Below are 18,279 nucleotides of genomic sequence, written 5' to 3'. Positions count from 1 at the left end.
ATGGTGGACTGTGTATTTCCAAAGGGATTGAGTATGTTTTCTTTCTTATTCTATGCAACCAGGAATTAAGGCGGTTCTAAAAAGACAAGATTTCCTGGAAATAAATCTACTTTTGTGAGACAATAAAGAGACATTTTCCACATGCAAAAAAAAAATTGTTTAATCAGTGAAAGGACATCTCCCATCCATGCATCCGAATAATGCACTGGTGATAATAGTCGTGTAATCCGACACCGTTTCCCCTGCTGGTGGTCTCCTCTTTCATAATCTCCGTAATAAAACCCAGACTTTTATGAATAACGTCTCAGCAGCAGGAGCAATAACAAAAGGCACAACTCAAACTGAGGCCCACTTCAGCTCGCGGCCAATCAGCGCTCAGCTCGTGCTCGCCGCGGCCAATCGCCTGCTCCCGGGCCGCTCGCGCACGGCGGTTTGAAGGGCGGTCCCGGGGCAGCGAAAAGGGGGAAAAGTATGGATCAGAGAGTCGGAGCGACTCGGCGGAGCGACACGGTGCTCATCACCGGGGGGTGCGAGGCGGCGGACGACCCGGTTACCGGTGGGAAATAGTAAAAAAAAAAAAAAAAAAGATAAAATATATAGAACTCGAAAGGTAATTGTGTTAATTACGTGAATTTCGCCAACTTTCGTCGTGTTTCGGGACGTCCTCGCCGCCCCCATGGCTCTGATAGCGGCCGAGCAGAGCTGCAAGCTGAGCGGGACCTACGGCAGAGTCGCCGCGGGGCCGCGGCGGGAGGCGCCGCGCGGCCCCGCGGGCGGCTTCGGGGCCGCCGGGTCGCACCCGAGGGACGCCGAGTTCTCGACGGACGGCCTCCCCAAAGCCTTCCTGCACAGCCTGCGGACGCTGTTCGACATTCTGGACGACGGCGGCCGCGGCTACGTGCACATCTCGGAGATCGAGAGCCGCTGGCAGGGCGCCGACACCCGCGACCTGCCCGGCGGCGTGCTGGGCTGCCTGCGGAGGGTCACCCCGCCGCACGGCTGCCTCACCTTCGAGCGCTTCGTGGCCGGGCTGCGGTACTCCATGCTCAACCCGGCGCACAGCGCCCACTTCCGGGCCCGGGCCGCCGTCCACCCGCAGCAGCAGCAGCAGCAGCAGCCCCACAAGCCCGCGCCGCTGTCCGCGTGCGGCGGCGGCGTCCCGCGGGTGGAGAACAAGGTCCGGCCGCTCGGGCCGAGCAACGTGACGAACACCCAGCCGCCGCCGCCGCCGAGGGGCCGGGCCCGGGCGGCGGCGGCGGCGGCGGAGGAGGCGGCGGCCGGGTACCCCTCCTCCTCCTCCTCCTCCTCCTCGTGTGGACCGGCGAGGCTTCACGGCGCGGGCTTCGAGAGGACCGGGCGGAGTCTGGAGCGGATCCCCGTCGCTCCGGAGGCCGGTGGTGCTGGAGGAGGCGGGGGGAAGTACCGAGCCGAACCGGGCCAAGCCACCAAGCCCAGCCCGCCCCAGCAGAGCAGGGTCCGGGCCATCGAGTCTCTTGCTCTGGAGTCGCCGCAGCTCCAGGGACCGGGTGAGTCCAAGTTCACAAGTTCATATATATCTCCATATATATAAATCAATATATCACTGATCTATACATGTATAAAGGTTTACAACTTTATCTTGTGCATAAAGAAGTGTCTCCATGTTAATTAATGTAAACCTCTAGAAACTCCATCTTTAATCGACAGTTCAAAATTCAACTTTGAAAACTAAAGGTCAATTAAACAAATTTGAATAGATGGATGGATTATTGACATTCAAAATACACATTGTAGGTGTTTACATGAACACATAAACAAAAACATGTTTCTCTTATAATCAATCTCCAATCAGATTTATAGCTCAGCTTCTTTCTCCGACTCTAAAGTTCCTGATATTTCCTAACCAATGTGAGTCAAACTAACATAAATTGAAATACAGTCACACAAAGAGGAGAATAACGTGTTGGGATTTCATAATTATCATGCCGTTCTCTGATTTTAAAGTTTGCTTTGTGGAGATTTATTGGTTATTGTGACTTCCCAGAGAGTAATTGAAGCATCACTGTGGCAGATTTTATTTAATTATATTTTATTCAGTAAGTTACGGTAACTGGTCTCACCCCAGGTCGTCATTTCATCTTCCATTTGTTAGGACGAGTAAGAATAACACCATGATGAACTTTCAGTTGTTTTCTTTGTTGTGGTGCAGAATATTACTGTACATGACAAAATCAAACGGTTGCTCCCTAATTTCAACATAAATCCAGTTCTAAAACTCCCTTCTATTGTAAAATACCTTTTAAAAGGCCTCATTAGCAGATAGACGTCTCATCCTTTCGTGATTATCCGTCAGACGAACAGGAGCTGAGACGTCCACTGCAGTTTCACCACTTTCAGCCTCGTATTGCAGATTAATTAGAAGTGCTGAGTCGTGACGTGGTGTCGTGTCTGCAGAGAAACTCTCCATGTGAGAGTCGGTGGCCGGAGGAAACTGGAGTTCGTGGTGTTACGTCACCGCTTCAGCCTTCAGGCGCTCGTGTCTGGGCTGCTGGAGGAATTAGTGTTATTGAAAAAGCCACAGGTCAAAGGTCGTGTGGTGAAAGTGTGGGGATGTTTCCTCCCTGTGACTGAAGGAGAGGCGACGCCGTGGTCACTGGATGCTCTTCTGCTCTCCTCTCCTCCTCTTCCCTCCTCACCTCTCCTCTCCTCTTGTCTCCTCTCCTCTCCTCTTGTCTCCTCTCCTCCTCTTCCCTCCTCTCCTCTTCCCTCCTCTCCTCTTCCCTCCTCTCCTCTCCTCTCCTCTCCTCTCCTCTCCTCTCCTCTCCTCTCCTCACCTCTTCCCTCCTCACCTCTTCCCTCCTCACCTCTTCCCTCCTCACCTCTTCTCTCCTCTCCTCTCGTCTCCTCTCCTCTCCTCTCCTCTCCTCTCGCCTCCTCTCCTCTCTCCTCTCCTCTCTCGTTCCTCTCTCCTCCTCTCGCCTCGCCTCCTCTGCTCTCTCCTCCTCTGCTCTCTCCTCCTCTCTCGTTCCTCTCTCCTCCTCTCGCCTCGACTCCTCTGCTCTCACCTCCTCTCCTCTCCTCTCCTCTCGCCTCCTCTCTCCTTTCCTTAACTCCTTTAGGAAGTGTCCTAACACCTTTCCTTAACTCCTATAGAAAGCCTCCTAACACCTTTCCTTAACTCCTACAGAAAGCCTCCTAACACCTTTCCTTAACTCATACAGAAAGCCTCCTAACACCTTTCCTTAACGCCTATAGAAAGCCTCCTAACTCCTTTCCTTAACTCCTATAGAAAGCCTCCTAACACCTTTCCTTAACTCCTACAGAAAGCCTCCTAACACCTTTCCTTAACTCATACAGAAAGCCTCCTAACACCTTTCCTTAACGCCTATAGAAAGCCTCCTAACACCTTTCCTTAACTCCTACAGAAAGCCTCCTAACACCTTTCCTTAACTCCTACAGAAAGCCTCCTAACACCTTTCCTTAACTCCTACAGAAAGCCTCCTAACACCTTTCCTTAACTCCTATAGAAAGCCTCCTAACACCTTTCCTTAACTCCTACAGAAAGCCTCCTAACACCTTTCCTTAACTCCTATAGAAAGCCTCCTAACACCTTTCCTAGCTACTTTAGGAAGCCGTTGCTAAACAGACACTCAGAAACAGTCCATTACCCCCCAGTGGAACTTTTTGAAAACAGACGTCTCACCCTCTCAGCCTCCCCGGCCAGTCGACCAGCAGTGTCCGTCCACTAATCTCCTCCCCGTGCAGCCCGGCTGGGATTAGTCCAGATTACGGCGGGGGGGGGGGGGGGGGGGCGGCGGCTCACCACATCAGGGTACAAGTGAAATCTCACATGGCCACAAATCTCTGGACGTCGCCGGGCAGAGCACCGACGCTTCAACGCCTGTTAGGAATCGTCCTCTAGAGGCATGAGCATCAAAACATTGAACGTTATTGTTATTATTATAGTATTTACCTTCACACTGTCAGGATGCATTCTGGGTGGAGGAAAAAACAAAACATGCAAACTCGTCAAATAACGGCTAAGAAACCTATGAAATCACTTCTTTTTCCAGCACAAACCACTTTTCTCAGGTGAAAATGTCTTTTTTTTTTTTACCCATCAGCTGAAGTGCTGCACTTTTATTATAACACACATTTTGTATTTATTGCTTTATTATTGTACACATTTTTATTTATTGCTTTATTATTACACACTTTTTATTTTTTACTTTATTATTGCACACATTTTTATTTATTGCTTTATTATTACACATTTTTAATTTATTTCTTTATTATTACACACTTTTTTAATTTATTGCTTCATTATTACACTTTTATTTATTGCTTTATTACACACATTTTTTATTCATTGCTTTATTATTGTACACATTTTTATTTATTGCTTTATTATTACACACTTTTTATTTTTTACTTTATTATTGCACACATTTTTATTTATTGCTTTATTATTACACACTTTTTTAATTTATTTCTTTATTATTACACACTTTTTTAATTTATTGCTTCATTATTACACTTTTATTTATTGCTTTATTACACACATTTTTTATTCATTGCTTTATTGTACAATTTTTTTTATTTATTGCTTTATTATTACACACTTTTTTTATTTATTGCTTTATTATTACACGCTTTTTTTATTTATTGCTTCATTATTACACGCTTTTTTTATTTATTGCTTTATTGCACACATTTTTTATTTATTGCTTTATTATTACACATTTTTAATTTATTTCTTTATTATTACACTTTTTAATTTATTGCTTTATTATTACACACACATTTTTTTATTTATTGTTTTATTATTGTACACGTTTTTATTTATTGCTTTATTATTACACACATTTTCACCTTCTCATTTTGCAGCTTCAAAATCACCACAGACCCTTTAAATTAATAGTAGTTTGGTTTTCCTGACACTGCTGACTGCCAGGCCACAGCGCCCCCCTGTGGCATGAACTGGAAGTTTGATGTAGATTAATTTGGAGAGATTTTTCCTATTTTTATTTTTAATTTAAATGATTTTACAAACTACGACACAGCAAGTGTATTGATATCGTCCCTTTTTTGATGAGCAAGGCTGTTTAATGTGATTTACAGCAGCACAACAATAGTTCTACAAAGAAAGAAGAATAAAAATACTCAAATGAAGAAATGTATGTTTAAAGCATTTTTTTTGTCACGAGGCTGCTGGGAAAACCTCCGAGGTCAATAAAACGCTTGATTTTATTTCTGTAGGGAACACAGCTCTGATTCTGAACGTTTAAAATGCACATTGTTACGGATAGAATGTTTAATTTCGTCTACTAGTGAAATACACAACAATACATAGATATGTGGGTAAAATAGTAAAACGGATGTCAAAATAAGACACTTAAAATCACCTTTTAGGAAAACAAAGTGTTTAAATTGTAAAATATAAAGTGGAAACTTCTGCGTTCGCCTCAGGCTGTTTAATCTGCAATGTTTATGTTGAAAATGTGTTTGTTTTTTAAAAATTGTTTAGCTTTTTATTGGAAAAAACAAACACAAATGTTCATATTTGTATTTGAAGTAGATTTTTTACATTGGAGTGATTTTTTTTTTAATGCAAGTGTTTTTCTTTATATTTTTAAAACAATACATTTTGACTGTATTCCTTGAACAGATAAGAAAAAAAAAAAGATAAATAAACCTATTCCATTATGTGAGACTTAAAAAAAAGAAAAACAAAAACACCCCTAGGTTTTAAAATCAACTTTTAGGAAAACAAAGTGTTTAAATTGTAAAATATAAAGTAAATACCTCTGTGTTTGCCTCAGGCTGTTTAATCTGCAATGTGTTTTCTTTTTTAATTGTTTAGCTTTTTATGGGAAAAATATTATATTAAAAATATTTTTTTTCAAAAATCACTAATATAAAAATTAGATGTTCATATTTGTATTTGAAGTGGATTTTTTTTTATATTAGAGTGATTTTTGAAAAAAATATTTTTAAAACAATAAATTAGTTTAGTTTTATTTTAGCTGCAAAAATGATAAATAAACCCCTTCCATTATGTGAGACTTTAAAAAAAAAAAAACCCCACTCTGTACACAGAAACTCTGGTTTGTAGTAAAACTCCCGACAGGAAGTTGAGCGTCCGCGACGCGTCCCGGCGTCGTCCGCCCTCAAACGTCCGTCCCGTGTTTGTCCAGGCGCCGTCAAATCCGGTTTGCCGAGGTCTCAGAGTGAATCGGCCACGGGATTCGCCGGCGGCTCGCGGCGACATGGGCGGAGTCGGGAGGAGCAGCGGAGACACACCATCTCCAACGGCGTGGATTATGGAATGGTGGGTACACACACACACACACACACACACACACACACACACACACACACACACACACACCAAGGCGTTGGACAGGTTGAGGTATTGCGACGTCTCGACAAGCGGCGGCCCGTCGCTCATTACCGGCTTATATTTCGCACTGGCGTCTTTCTCAACTCCTCCACCTTTTGTTGTGACGCCGCTAAACTCGGGTGGAGCTTCAAGGATCAACCGACACCAACAGGAAGTGCTCCATTTTTCTTTTTTTCATTTCAGGAAAGTTTAATTGTCACACGGCTGAAAAAAAACGCTTCAAGTCCCAGTGAAATGTAAAACACGACTTTGCAAAAAAACGATAGTTGTGGTTCTACTTGTAAGGTTCCTCCGACTCTGCCCCACCACTGTTGTCGCATAAAGTTATTTGAATTTTGAATCTCCAGCCGAGGAAGTCGGGGGGGAATCCTTCTTCTTCGTGGGCCGTTGTGGGCGGAGCCTATGTGTGACGTCACGAGTTGTGCAGATCTCGATCTGTTGTGTTTATATCGGCTTGTTTCCTCTTAAATATCCAAGTTTTTAGTGTTTTGAAGTTTTAGTCTGCGTTTTATGAGCCTTGAGGAAAGATTGAGCCTGGAAGAGACCGAGAGAGGAGGAAAGGAGCAGCTAGCGGCTAGCGGCTAGCGGGAGCCGCCTTATAATATAAAGAGATATAATATAATATAAAGAGATATAATATAATATAAAGTGATATATAATATAAAGAGATATATAATATAAGATAAAGTGATATAATATAAGATAAAGTGATGTATAATATAAAGAGATATATAATATAAGATAAAGTGATATAATATAAGATAAAGTGACATAATATAATTTAAAGTGACATAATATAATTTAAAGTGATATAATATAGATAAAGTGATATAATATAAGATAAAGTGATATATAATATAAAGAGATATATAACATAAGATAAAGTGATATAATGTAATATAAAGAGAGAATAAGATAATAAATGAGTTTGAGCTTCTTATGAAGTAAAGTTACAAATAGAAAAAAGAAAACAAGGCTTTTCCTCTCTTCACCTACGATTGGCCCACAGATTCCCCTCACTCCCCCCCCCCCCCCCTCACCCCCCCCCCCCCCCCCCCCCCCCCCCCCCCCCCCCTCCCACCCCCCCTCACCCCCCCCCCCCCCCCCGCTCTGCCCCTCCCACCCTCTAGTCCGGAGCTCATGCCTCCTCCTCCTCTCACTCTCCGTCTCTCCCTCTCTCTCTCTCCCTCTCTCTCTCTCTCTCTCACACCATTTCTCTCTTCTCCAGCTCGCCTCCTCTCCCTCTTTCTCCCCGTCTTCGTCTCTCCGTCTCTCCTCCCCCTCCTCCTTTGCTCTCGGGCGGCGGGGGGGTTAAAACCTGACCCACCTCCCCTCCTTTTCTCCTCTCGGCCCCTGCTTTCCCCCCTCCACACCTCCCCTCTCCCCCCCTATCGGTCCCTCCCACCCTGGCCGTCCTCTTGTCCCGATGGTGGTGATCCGGGCCCGTCCCCGGGGCCCCCCGGGGGTGGAGGACTCCCCCCTGGGGGGGTCCTGGAGGGCGGTGTGGGCCGCCTACACCACCGTCTTCATCCCCCTCAGCAGCAGCCTGTACAGCAGCAGGGCCCTGCACTTCTTCCTCTGGGTGAGTCTGGAGGGGGGGGGGGGGGGACGGAGGAGGGGGGGGGGGGGGGGGTGGAGGGGGGGGGGGCGTCCCAATATACTGAGACGAGTCTGGATTTGAAGATGTCCAGCAGGTCGTTTCTCTATTTTAACCGTCGACTGCAGGAAAAGTCCCGAGGCCGTTGTGATTCTATGTTCTGGACACTCCAGGGTATTTATTGTTTGTTTTGTTTTTGTTTGTTTTTAAACTGGTTCCAGTGAAGTGGATACATGTGAAAACGGTTTGATAATTTAAATTGGGATTTTTCTAGATTCCAGTTGCGAACTTGGAAAAATCCCGTCTGCTTTAAGAGCGGTGGATTTATAAGATTCTATTTTTTTTTTTTTTTTTAAATCAAGATATTAATATTTATTTATACAGAAGTGGACCAATACAGTAAATATGAACCATTAAAATGTAAAATCAAGCTTATCTCTTGTCTACTTTACACTATTCTGAGGTTTTGGTTTAACTAATCTTAATTTAGAGTAACATTCCAAACTGTTGAGTTAAAAAAAAAGAAAATTATATATTGTTTAAGTGTCTGTTTATAAAACAAAAAAAATTATCTGTTTTTGTTGGGAAGGGAAAAAATTATTTTAACATTTTCCATTATTTTATGCTACTTTCGCTCAGTTGATCATAAAAAAACTACAATTAAAAGAAATTAACTGAACAATTTCTGTCAACCTTTTCTTTTTTTTAACTGTTTCAATCTGCTTTGACTTCTTCTGCACTGTTAAAAAAAATAAAATAATAAGAATTGACTAATTCACTGCACAGTGTGACGTATTGTGAGCTGATGTGGACAGTGAACTTTACCGTATTTTCCAGACTAGATGTCCCACTTTGTTTTAGTTGTTTGGCCACTTGTTTCACTGCTATTGACGCCAGAGTTTTTACCTGCTTTTAACTTTTGTGGTGTTTTTTTGCACGTTCGTTTCCATGACGACACGTCTGAGTCACTGAGAACGCACGTTTTTGAAAGACACTCCCGAGGTGGAACTTTTTGAACATGATATGATTCAGTCTGAGGAAATCGGACTCCTAGTCCATATTCTCCTGGGACTTTTATTTTGACAGTCGCCATGATAACAATCCAACTTGGCACTTTTAATTTGACAGACACTGAAATAACAATCCAACTTGCTACTTTTATTTTGACAGCCACCGTAATCACAATCCAACTTGGTGCTTTTATTTTGACAGCCACCGTAATAACAATCCAACTTGGTGCTTTTATTTTGACAGACACTTTAATGACAATCCAACTTGGTACTTTTATTTTGACAGCCACCATGACAACAATCCAACTTGGCACTTTTATTTTGACAGCCACCATGACAACAATCCAACTTGGTACTTTTATTTTGACAGTCACCATGACAACAATCCAACTTGGTGGTCTGTCCATGTGATGTAATGTTCTCTGCTGTGTGTGGTTTCATTACCAAAATAAACAGCGCCCACTAGAGGCCCTACGTGAAAACGACATCATTGTCAGCGTTTCTGCTGTTGTCACGGAAACGTACATGGTTCTCAAAAATGTTGCCGTGGAAACGCGAAACTCCAAAACTATGCGTTTTCACTTAAAACGCTGCACCAAATTTTTTTATTTTTTACAGTGTGACTGTGGTCCCTCACACATTCATGCTTGACACTCCCACTACCCCCCCCCCCCCCCCTCCCCACCGCTCCACTGGCCTCAGTGAGAGAGAAGAAGAGGTTAGAGGAGAGGAATGTGTCGAGGGGCTGCAGCAAAGCAGAGCAGAGGGAAGATGACACACAGGTTGGCAGGATGCCAGCGTCCAGGTCTGGACCTCCGCCCGGCGCTGCACCGACAGCCTGGTCAGCACAACTCCACCTCGCTGGGCTGCACACACACACACACACACACACACACACACACACACACACACACACACACACACACACACACACACACACACAGGGGGTGGCCATAGTTGAAGTGGCTCCGCTGTTTACTCTATTCTTGGGGTGCTTCTCTGTTGCCATGACGCCCAGAGGGAGAGAGAGAGGGAGAGAGGATCCTTCCTTTTTTCTTTCTTTCTCTCTTTCTCTCTTTCTCTTTTTCTTTCCTTCCTTCTTTCCTTCTCTCCATCTTTCTTTCCTTATTTCTTCTTTCCTTATTTCCTTCTTTCTTTCCTTCTTTCTTCTTTCCTTATTTCCTTCTTTCTTGCCTTCCTTTCCTTCTTTCCTTCCTTTCATTCTTTCTTTCCTTCCTTTCCTTCTTTCCTTCTTTCTTTCCTTCTCTCCATCTTTCTTTCCTTATTTCCTTCTCTCCATCTTTCTTTCCTTCTTTCCTTCTCTCCATCTTTCTTTCCTTCTTTCCTTCTCCATCTTTCTTTCCTTCTTTCCTTCTTTCCTTCTTTCTTTCCTTCTTTCCTTCCTTCTTTCCTTCTTTCTTTCCTTATTTCCTTCCTTCTTTCCATCTTTCTTTCCTTATTTCCTTCTTTCTTTCCATCTTTCTTTCCTTCCTTCCTTCCTTCCTTCCCTTCCTTCCTTCCTCACATATTCCCATAATGACAGTAGGGGGCGGTGTCGCTGGTTGCGTTTGTTGTTTACTTTATTAGTTGAAAGTTGCCAAACCAGCAGAGGAGAAGGTTTTGTGCGCCACGGTTGCTTGGTGTCAAAATAAAAGCCCGCTCTGCTTGCAGCAGACATGAACATGAGCTCCGCCTCTTCAGTGCGTCTTTATACGTTTTAAACGTCGGGGATTTGCTGCAGTTGGTCTCAGATGAGACGACTCACCTGCTGTTGTGTGAACAGCCTCTATTTAACTCTCCGTCAGCAGTTTGTGAAGATATGAACGTGTGTCGGGACGTTTTTCACCTACAAACCCTTTTAATATCTAAAAAAAAATCAAGATTGTAACCAGTCGGTCCCTGAAAGCAGAGTTTCTCACTTCTTTCCCCCGCGATGCATTTTTCAGATTTTTCTCTCCGTCCTGAAACACGAGATCCAAATAAAACGGCTGCATGTGAACCAGATGTGCTGCAGAACAAAGAGCAACACCAACATCTGCTGTTGACCTTCGTTCTGCACAAAATACAGACGTGAAGCGTGTATGAAGGGCGGCGCTATAAATAAAGATTGACTGTGACCCAATGCAGGTTAAACCCCCAGCAGTGTGTGAGCAGCCAGTACTCGAGTATTGTTCACTACACATACTTTTCTCTTTTTTCAATAAGGCTCCGGCCACAAATTCCTCATTATTGTATAAAATACTGATCAATGATTGCCTTTATATCTGTTTTTTTTTATTCCATGTCTCACTTCCTGTTTCAAACTTGATGGTAATTAAGCTGCTGAGACGTACAACAGTTTAATTTGAAATATTGGACATGTGTAGTAATATTTTACATTAATTTTGTTTCAGGATTGGTCACAGAAGCTTTGCAGGGTTTCACACGAATAATGTGATTTAACTCGACAACAGATTATTATTATTATTTTTTTTTTTAAACTGCTCCCAAAGTGGAACTTTTTTTTGAAAATCACTTGTTTGTATTGTTCTGTGCTCATGTGTCACTTCATTAAAAAGACCAACAGCGCCTACTAGTGGCCTGGCATGCAAACTACATTGTCTTCAGCCTTCCTGCCATCTGTGTGTAAACAAGCATCATTTCGCGAAACGAAACAAGAGCTTCACAAAAATTGACTCCCAATCTGGAAACGAAGCCAATTTTAATGAAACTTTCTGCTGCAAAATGCAGTGAAAAGTCCAAAGAACTTCTTCTCCAGTTGCATTGTGGGACATTTCCTCCGGCGTGGATCTGAGCGGACATGTTGTCCTCTCTAACGTGTTTTTCTTTTCTTTTCTTTTTTTCTTTTTTTTCCTGAATGCTCCACCCGTGCAGCTGAAGCAGATGAAGGAGCTGGAGCAGGAGAAGGACTCGCTGCTGGCGGGCCTGGAGGTGGTGGAGCGGGCCCGGGACTGGTACCAGGGCCAGATCCACAACGTGACGGAGCGACAGCGGCAGGTCGGCCAGAGCCCCCACTGCGCCGTGAGTTTAAACAAACATGGCCGCCGTCTGCAGGGAATTTCAGTTTTCTTGGCGCACGAAGGCCTCGGAAACGTCGTAACGGGGCAAGAATTCATCGCGTCGATCAAAAAAGGTCGCTATCTTCATCAAGTCTCGCAAATCTGTCCTTCATAGCGCTGGAAATTCTTCTATGTTGTGCCTCGTGCTCCTGCTGCGAAGCTGCAGACTCGCAGAGAGACGGATACACAACCACCGAGTGTTTTATCTCTGTTGATGAAGTATTTTACAAGTTATTCGCTGATTGTGACTCTGAGAAGGAAGATTCCTCAGCCACGGAGTCCAGCGCTCTAATTTACGTGATGCACCTGAACGCACCATTGGACAGTCTGAGAAGTCTTACCTACCTGAATATAAGCCGCACCCGCAGAGTTTTAAAAGAAAAAATACAGGTATAAGCCGAACTTGACGACAAGCCGCAGGCGTCCACTTTGTAACAAGGGCAAGAATTTCACTGCAGGAAAACGATTGATCATTTTTTCATCAATTCTCACAAATCCGTCCTTCATAGTGCTGGAAATTCTTGCACACAGGCGGCGTTGTGCCTCGTGCTCCTGCTGCGAAGCCTAGAGACGGACACAGAGAGACGGATACACAACCGCCAAGCGTTTTATCGCTGTTGATAAAGTATTTTATCAGTTATTCGCCGATTGTGACTCTGAGAAGGAAGATTCCTCAGCCATGGAGTCTAGCGCTCTAGTTTACGTGATGCACCTGAACGCATCATTGACGTCAGTCAGCTGCTGGAGCTACGGACCGAAAGCAGCACTAGACGAGAAAAATCGTGCTGCTTCCCGGAAAAATCCATTAATTAGCCGCTGGGTGTTTTTAAGCCACGTTGTTCAAAACCGCTTATAGTCCAGAAAATACGGTAAAAAGAATGGCAGGAAGTGAAACCAGACTGCATAAGAGGAAAGAAGCCGAGGAGCTTTTAGAACTGTTGCTTTTTGTCAATCTACTTGTTTATCGTTCAGAAAACAAAACAAACAATATTGCGCTTGTGAATTACTGCACTTTGTTTACAGATTTTTTTCATTTAAAAAAAATAATCCACCTTGAGATGTACTTTCATATTATTTGATGGTTGTTGTTATTTTTTTTTAAATGTTTCCTCAGGATTTCTTCACAGAAGCCAGTCAGAGTCGCATGAACGTTCTCATTCCCAAACTACAAGAAGTGAACCGCTGCCTTAATGAGCTGATCTCCTGCACCAGGATGGTGAGAACTCTTCCTCTTCTTCCTCTTCTTCCTCTTCTTTTTCCTCTTCCTCTTCCTCTTCCTCTTCTTTTTCCTCTTCTTCTTCTCTCTTCTTCCTCTTCTTCCTCTTCCTCTCCTCTTCTTCCTCTTCTCTTCTCTCCTCTCTTCTTCTTCCTCTTCCTCCTCTTCTTTTTCCTCTTTCTTCTTCTTCTTCCTCTTCTTCTTCCTCTTCTTTCTTCCTCTTTCTTCTTCTTCCTCTTTCTTCTTCTTCCTCTTCTTTCTTCCTCTTCTTTCTTCTTCTTCCTCTTCTGCTTCCTCTTTCTTCTTCTTCCTCTTTCTTCTTCTTCCTCTTTCTTCTTCTTCCTCTTCTTTCTTCCTCTTCTTTCTTCTTCTTCCTCTTCTTTCTTCCTCTTCTTTCTTCTTCTTCCTCTTTCTTCTTCTTCCTCTTCTTTCTTCCTCTTCTTTCTTCTTCTTCTTTCTTCTTCTTCCTCTTTCTTCTTCTTCTTCTTTCTTCTTCTTCCTCTTCTTTCTTCCTCTTCTTTCTTCCTCTTTCTTCTTCTTCCTCTTCTTTCTTCTTCTTCCTCTTCTTTCTTCTTCTTCCTCTTCTTTCTTCTTCTTCCTCTTCTTTCTTCTTCTTCCTCTTCTTTCTTCCTCTTCCTCTTCCTCTTCCTCTTCTTTCTTCCTCTTCCTCTTCTTCTTCCTCTTCTTTCTTCCTCTTTCTTCTTCTTCCTCTTCTTTCTTCCTCTTCCTCTTCCTCTTCCTCTTCTTTCTTCCTCTTCCTCTTCCTCTTCCTCTTCTTTCTTCCTCTTTCTTCTTCTTCCTCTTTCTTCTTCTTCCTCTTCTGCTTCCTCTTTCTTCTTCTTCCTCTTTCTTCTTCTTCCTCTTCTTTCTTCCTCTTCTTTCTTCTTCTTCCTCTTTCTTCTTCTTCCTCTTCTTTCTTCCTCTTCTTTCTTCTTTCTTCCTCTTCTTTCTTCCTCTTCTTTCTTCTTTCTTCCTCTTTCTTCTTCCTCTTCTTTCTTCCTCTTTCTTCTTCTTCTTCCTCTTCTTTCTTCTTCTTCCTCTTCTTTCTTCTTCTTCCTCTTCTTTCTTCTTCTTCCTCTTCTTTCTTCTTCTTCCTCTTCTTTCTTCTTCTTCCTCTTCTTTCTTCTTCTTCCTCTTCTTTCTTCTTCTTCCTCTTCTTTCTTCTTCTTTCTTCTTCTTCCTCTTTCTTCTTCCTCTTTCTTCTTCTTCCTCTTTCTTCTTCTTTCTTCTTCTTCCTCCTCTTCCTCCTCTTCCTCCTCCTCCTCCTCTCTGGGTATCAATACAAGTTAATTATTTAATCTTTATATGCTTTAATTCAGATTTTTTTTATTTTTTTTTAATGAGCAAATTGTGGAGTTTTGTTTTGCTTCTGCATTTAATTTAACTCAGAAAGACCTGGTGTGTGTGTGTGTGTGTGTGTGTGTGTGTGTGTGTGTGTGTGTGTGTGTGTGTGTGTGTGTGTGTGTGTGTGTGTGTGTGTGTGTGTGTGTGTGTGTGTGTGTGTGTGTGTGTGTGTGTGTGTGTGTGTGTGTGTGTGTGTGTGTGTGTGTGTGTGTGTGTGTGTGTGTGTGTGTGTGTGTGTGTGTGTGTGTGTGTGTTCATTACAACAAGTAGTGGCGCCCTCTAGTGGTCCTCCATAAGAACGTTTAAAAAAAAACCCCGAAGTGTTGTAGTGGACTGAGTTGTTAGAAGCTGGAAGGATGTGACCTGTGACTCGTAGTTTGGACTTCCCTTCACCGCCGCGTCTCTCCGTTTCCCTCCAGCCGTCGTTTCCCTCCGGCGGCGCCCAGCCGGCGGCGCTCGCCTCCAGCCAGCAGCCTCCGGGCCCGGCGCCCCCTCAGGCCGTCCAGAGGCTGAAGGACCAGAACCGGCTCCTTACTCAGGTAACGACCCGGGATTCCCCCCCCCCCCCCCCCCCCCCCTCCTCCTCCACCGAGTCGCCACCGTGCTTCATCTCTTCCCCTGCAGGAGGTGACGGAGCGCAGCGAGCGCATCGCCCAGCTGGAGCAGGAGAAGTCGGCGCTGATCAAGCAGCTGTTTGAGGCTCGGGCTCGCAGCGTGCAGGACACCAGCGCCATGGACTCCACCTTCATCTGATGAACTCCACCTTCATCTGATGACCTTCACCTGAGGACTCCACCTTCATCTGATGAACTCCACCTTCATCTGATGACCTTCATCTGATGAACTCCACCTTCATCTGATGACCTTCACCTGAGGACTCCACCTTCATCTGATGAACTCCACCTTCATCTGATGAACTCCACCTTCATCTGATGAACTCCACCTTCATCTGATGACCTTCACCTGAGGACTCCACCTTCATCTGATGGACTCCACCTTCATCTGATGACCTTCACCTGAGGACTCCACCTTCATCTGAGGTCTCCACCTTCATCTGACGACTCCACCTTCACCCGAGGACCTCCACCTTCACCTGAGGACTCCACCTTCACCCGAGGACCTCCACCTTCACCCGAGGACCTCCACCTTCACCTGAGGACTCCACCTTCACCTGAGGACTCCACCTTCACCCGAGGACCTCCACCTTCACCCGAGGACTCCACCTTCACCTGAGGACTCCACCTTCACCTGAGGACTCCACCTTCACCTGAGGACTCTCCTCCCTGGTCCGGGTCACCTCCGGGTAGTGACGCACCTTCAGCCATAAACTCTCTCTCTCTCTGTCTCTCTGTGTCTCTCGCTCTCTCTCTCTGTCTCTCTGTGTCTCTCGCTCTCTCTCTCTGTGTCTCTCGCTCTCTCTCTCTGTCTCTCTGTCTCTCTGTCTCTCTGTCTCTCTGTCTCTCTGTCTCTCTTGCTCTCTCTCTGTCTCTCTGTGTCTCTCTCTCTGTCTCTCTGTGTCTCTCTCTCTCTCTCTCTCTCTCTCTCTCTCTCTCTCTCTCTCTCTCTCTCTCTCTGTGTCTCTCGCTCTATCTCTGTTTCTCTCTCTCTCTCGCTCTGTTTCTATCTGTCTCTCTCTCTCTCTCTCTCTGTCTCGCTCCCTCTCTGTCTCTCTGTCTCTCTGTCTCTCTGTGTCTCTTGCTCTCTCTCTGTCTCTCTGTGTCTCTCTCTCTCTCTCTCTCTCTCTGTGTCTCTCTCTCTCTCTCTCTGTGTCTCTCGCTCTCTCTCTCTGTCTCTGTGTCTCTCGCTCTATCTCTGTTTCTCTCTCTCTCTCGCTCTGTTTCTATCTGTCTCTCTCTCTCACTTTGTCTCTCTCTCTCTCTGTCTCGCTCCCTCTCTCTCTCTGTGTCTCTCTCCCCCCCCCCCCCCCCCCCCCCCTCTGAATCAAAGCATGCACTACCAGACATGAACACTCCTGACGGGACCAGAACGCTGCAGCCGTCTGGCCTCATGATGGCGCCGCTCCGCCTCTTGCAGGATCACCAAGTCAGCCGGCACTGGACTCCCACTGTTTGTACACAGGGTGCAGTTTGTACCGATGGGGGGGGGGGGGGGGGGGGGGGGTCACACCAACAACTCAAACTCCATGAACTTCATGCTCCAAGACTCCCAATAGTTGGAATCCACAGGCAAGAACAAGCAGACGTTTAAAAGCTTTTAACTATTTGGACGCACAAGTTCAGAACGGAGTCAAACACTTTAGCGTCGATGTCGTTAAAACAGCGAAACTTTGTTGGCGACAAACGGTCTTGGAGCAGCAGATAAAAAAAAAATTAAAAATCTTGTGTAAAAAAAGCTTAAAAGACATTTTATATATATATACATATATAACACCACAACACTTCAGGTGGAAACGGAGGATTTTTCTGAAAATGTTGTCCGTTTACATGGAAACCTGCAGAACCTCTGAAAACTATGTAGTTTTCCTGTAGGGCCACTAGTAGGTGCTGTTGTTTGTTTGTTTTTGTTTTTTTGTAGTCCAACCCGCACAGAGAACAAACGCTATAAGCATTAACAATTGGAGAACACGGACATTCTGTCAGATTGTTATTACGGTGACTGTCAAAATAAAAGCACCGAATCCAGGAGGAATATGGACTTGTTCTGATTGGCTCTACTGAGCATGTGCAGGATAACTCTTTCCTATGTTCGTGGCGCATGTGTGTGTGTTTTAGCAAACTTGGGAGCAGTTTAAGAAAATAATAATTTTCAGTGCCCCCCCCCCCCCCCCCCCCCCCAGCACCGTCGTCATGGAAACGGACAGAAAAACTCTATTCCATTTTAACCAAACCAGCCGTCACCTGCTTTCTTATCAGACTGTTTTATAGTTTTAAATTAATTCAGAAAATCCTGATTTTAAAAGGATTTCATTAAAAAAAAAAAAAAAGTACTGAGGCCTGCTGGAAACGTCACCGCCCCCTGCTGGTTCCGTCAACAAATTGCACCCTGTTAGTTCCTCTCATCCAGAGTCTGCTCACGTTTGATCTGAGAACTCCAGGAAGCTGCTGGATTTGTCGGAATAAAACTCCATATATATATATATATATATTCATAAAGACTCCTAAAAATTTAAACTCTCAGCTGCTCCTGCTTGCTTTGACCCAACAACTACCTGTTTATTGATTTAATCCTTGAAAGAGACACTTTTGTTTTTTTGTTTATCACATTTGTTTATTTTTTTAATGTTAGATTATTGATGTTATTTCTTGCTGGTTTTTACAGACGGTACGAGCAGTTTTATGTTGCGGTTGTCGCATGTCGGATATTTTTTTTTTGTTTTCTTTTAAAGGTCGCAGTATGTAACAAGGGCGTAATGTCACTTTTTGTCCACTGGGTGGCAGTGAGTTTCAATTTTCTTTTTCTTATTTTTTTTTTAAGTCACGAGTCCTACACTGACTCACGCACCACCTTGTGGCGCGAAGCGGTATTGCGAGGTGGGCGACTTCTCGTTACGCCAGTTATTTTTTTCAACTTCGATTTCGCGGAGTAGAATTCAAGGCGACGAGATGTTTTGGGGGAAACATTTGGAAGTTAGACGGAAGCTTTGGAGGGCGAAGGCGGAGAGTCGTGCGCGGTTTGAATGCGACGTGTTGATTGGGCCGCGGAGCAGCGTC

The 18,279-nt window shown here is 44.5% G+C and overlaps 1 protein-coding gene across 1 annotated transcript; it reads left to right on the top strand.

Moving 5' to 3' along the window:
- Positions 1 to 494: 494 nt before the first annotated feature.
- sapcd2 (suppressor APC domain containing 2) lies at positions 495 to 16,290 on the top strand. Its single transcript, XM_080509805.1, has 6 exons — positions 495 to 1,526; positions 6,177 to 6,310; positions 11,864 to 12,010; positions 13,163 to 13,264; positions 15,028 to 15,147; positions 15,233 to 16,290. The coding sequence occupies exons 1-6, from the start codon at positions 677 to 679 to the stop codon at positions 15,359 to 15,361; spliced, it is 1,482 nt and encodes a 493-aa protein (XP_080365931.1). The 5' UTR covers positions 495 to 676; the 3' UTR covers positions 15,362 to 16,290.
- The last annotated feature ends 1,989 nt before the right edge of the window (positions 16,291 to 18,279 follow it).

Source organism: Blennius ocellaris, assembly GCF_963422515.1.
Source record: "Blennius ocellaris genome assembly, chromosome: 15".
Taxonomy (NCBI): Eukaryota; Metazoa; Chordata; class Actinopteri; order Blenniiformes; family Blenniidae; genus Blennius; species Blennius ocellaris.
This window is presented reverse-complemented; position numbering and strand designations above follow the sequence as displayed.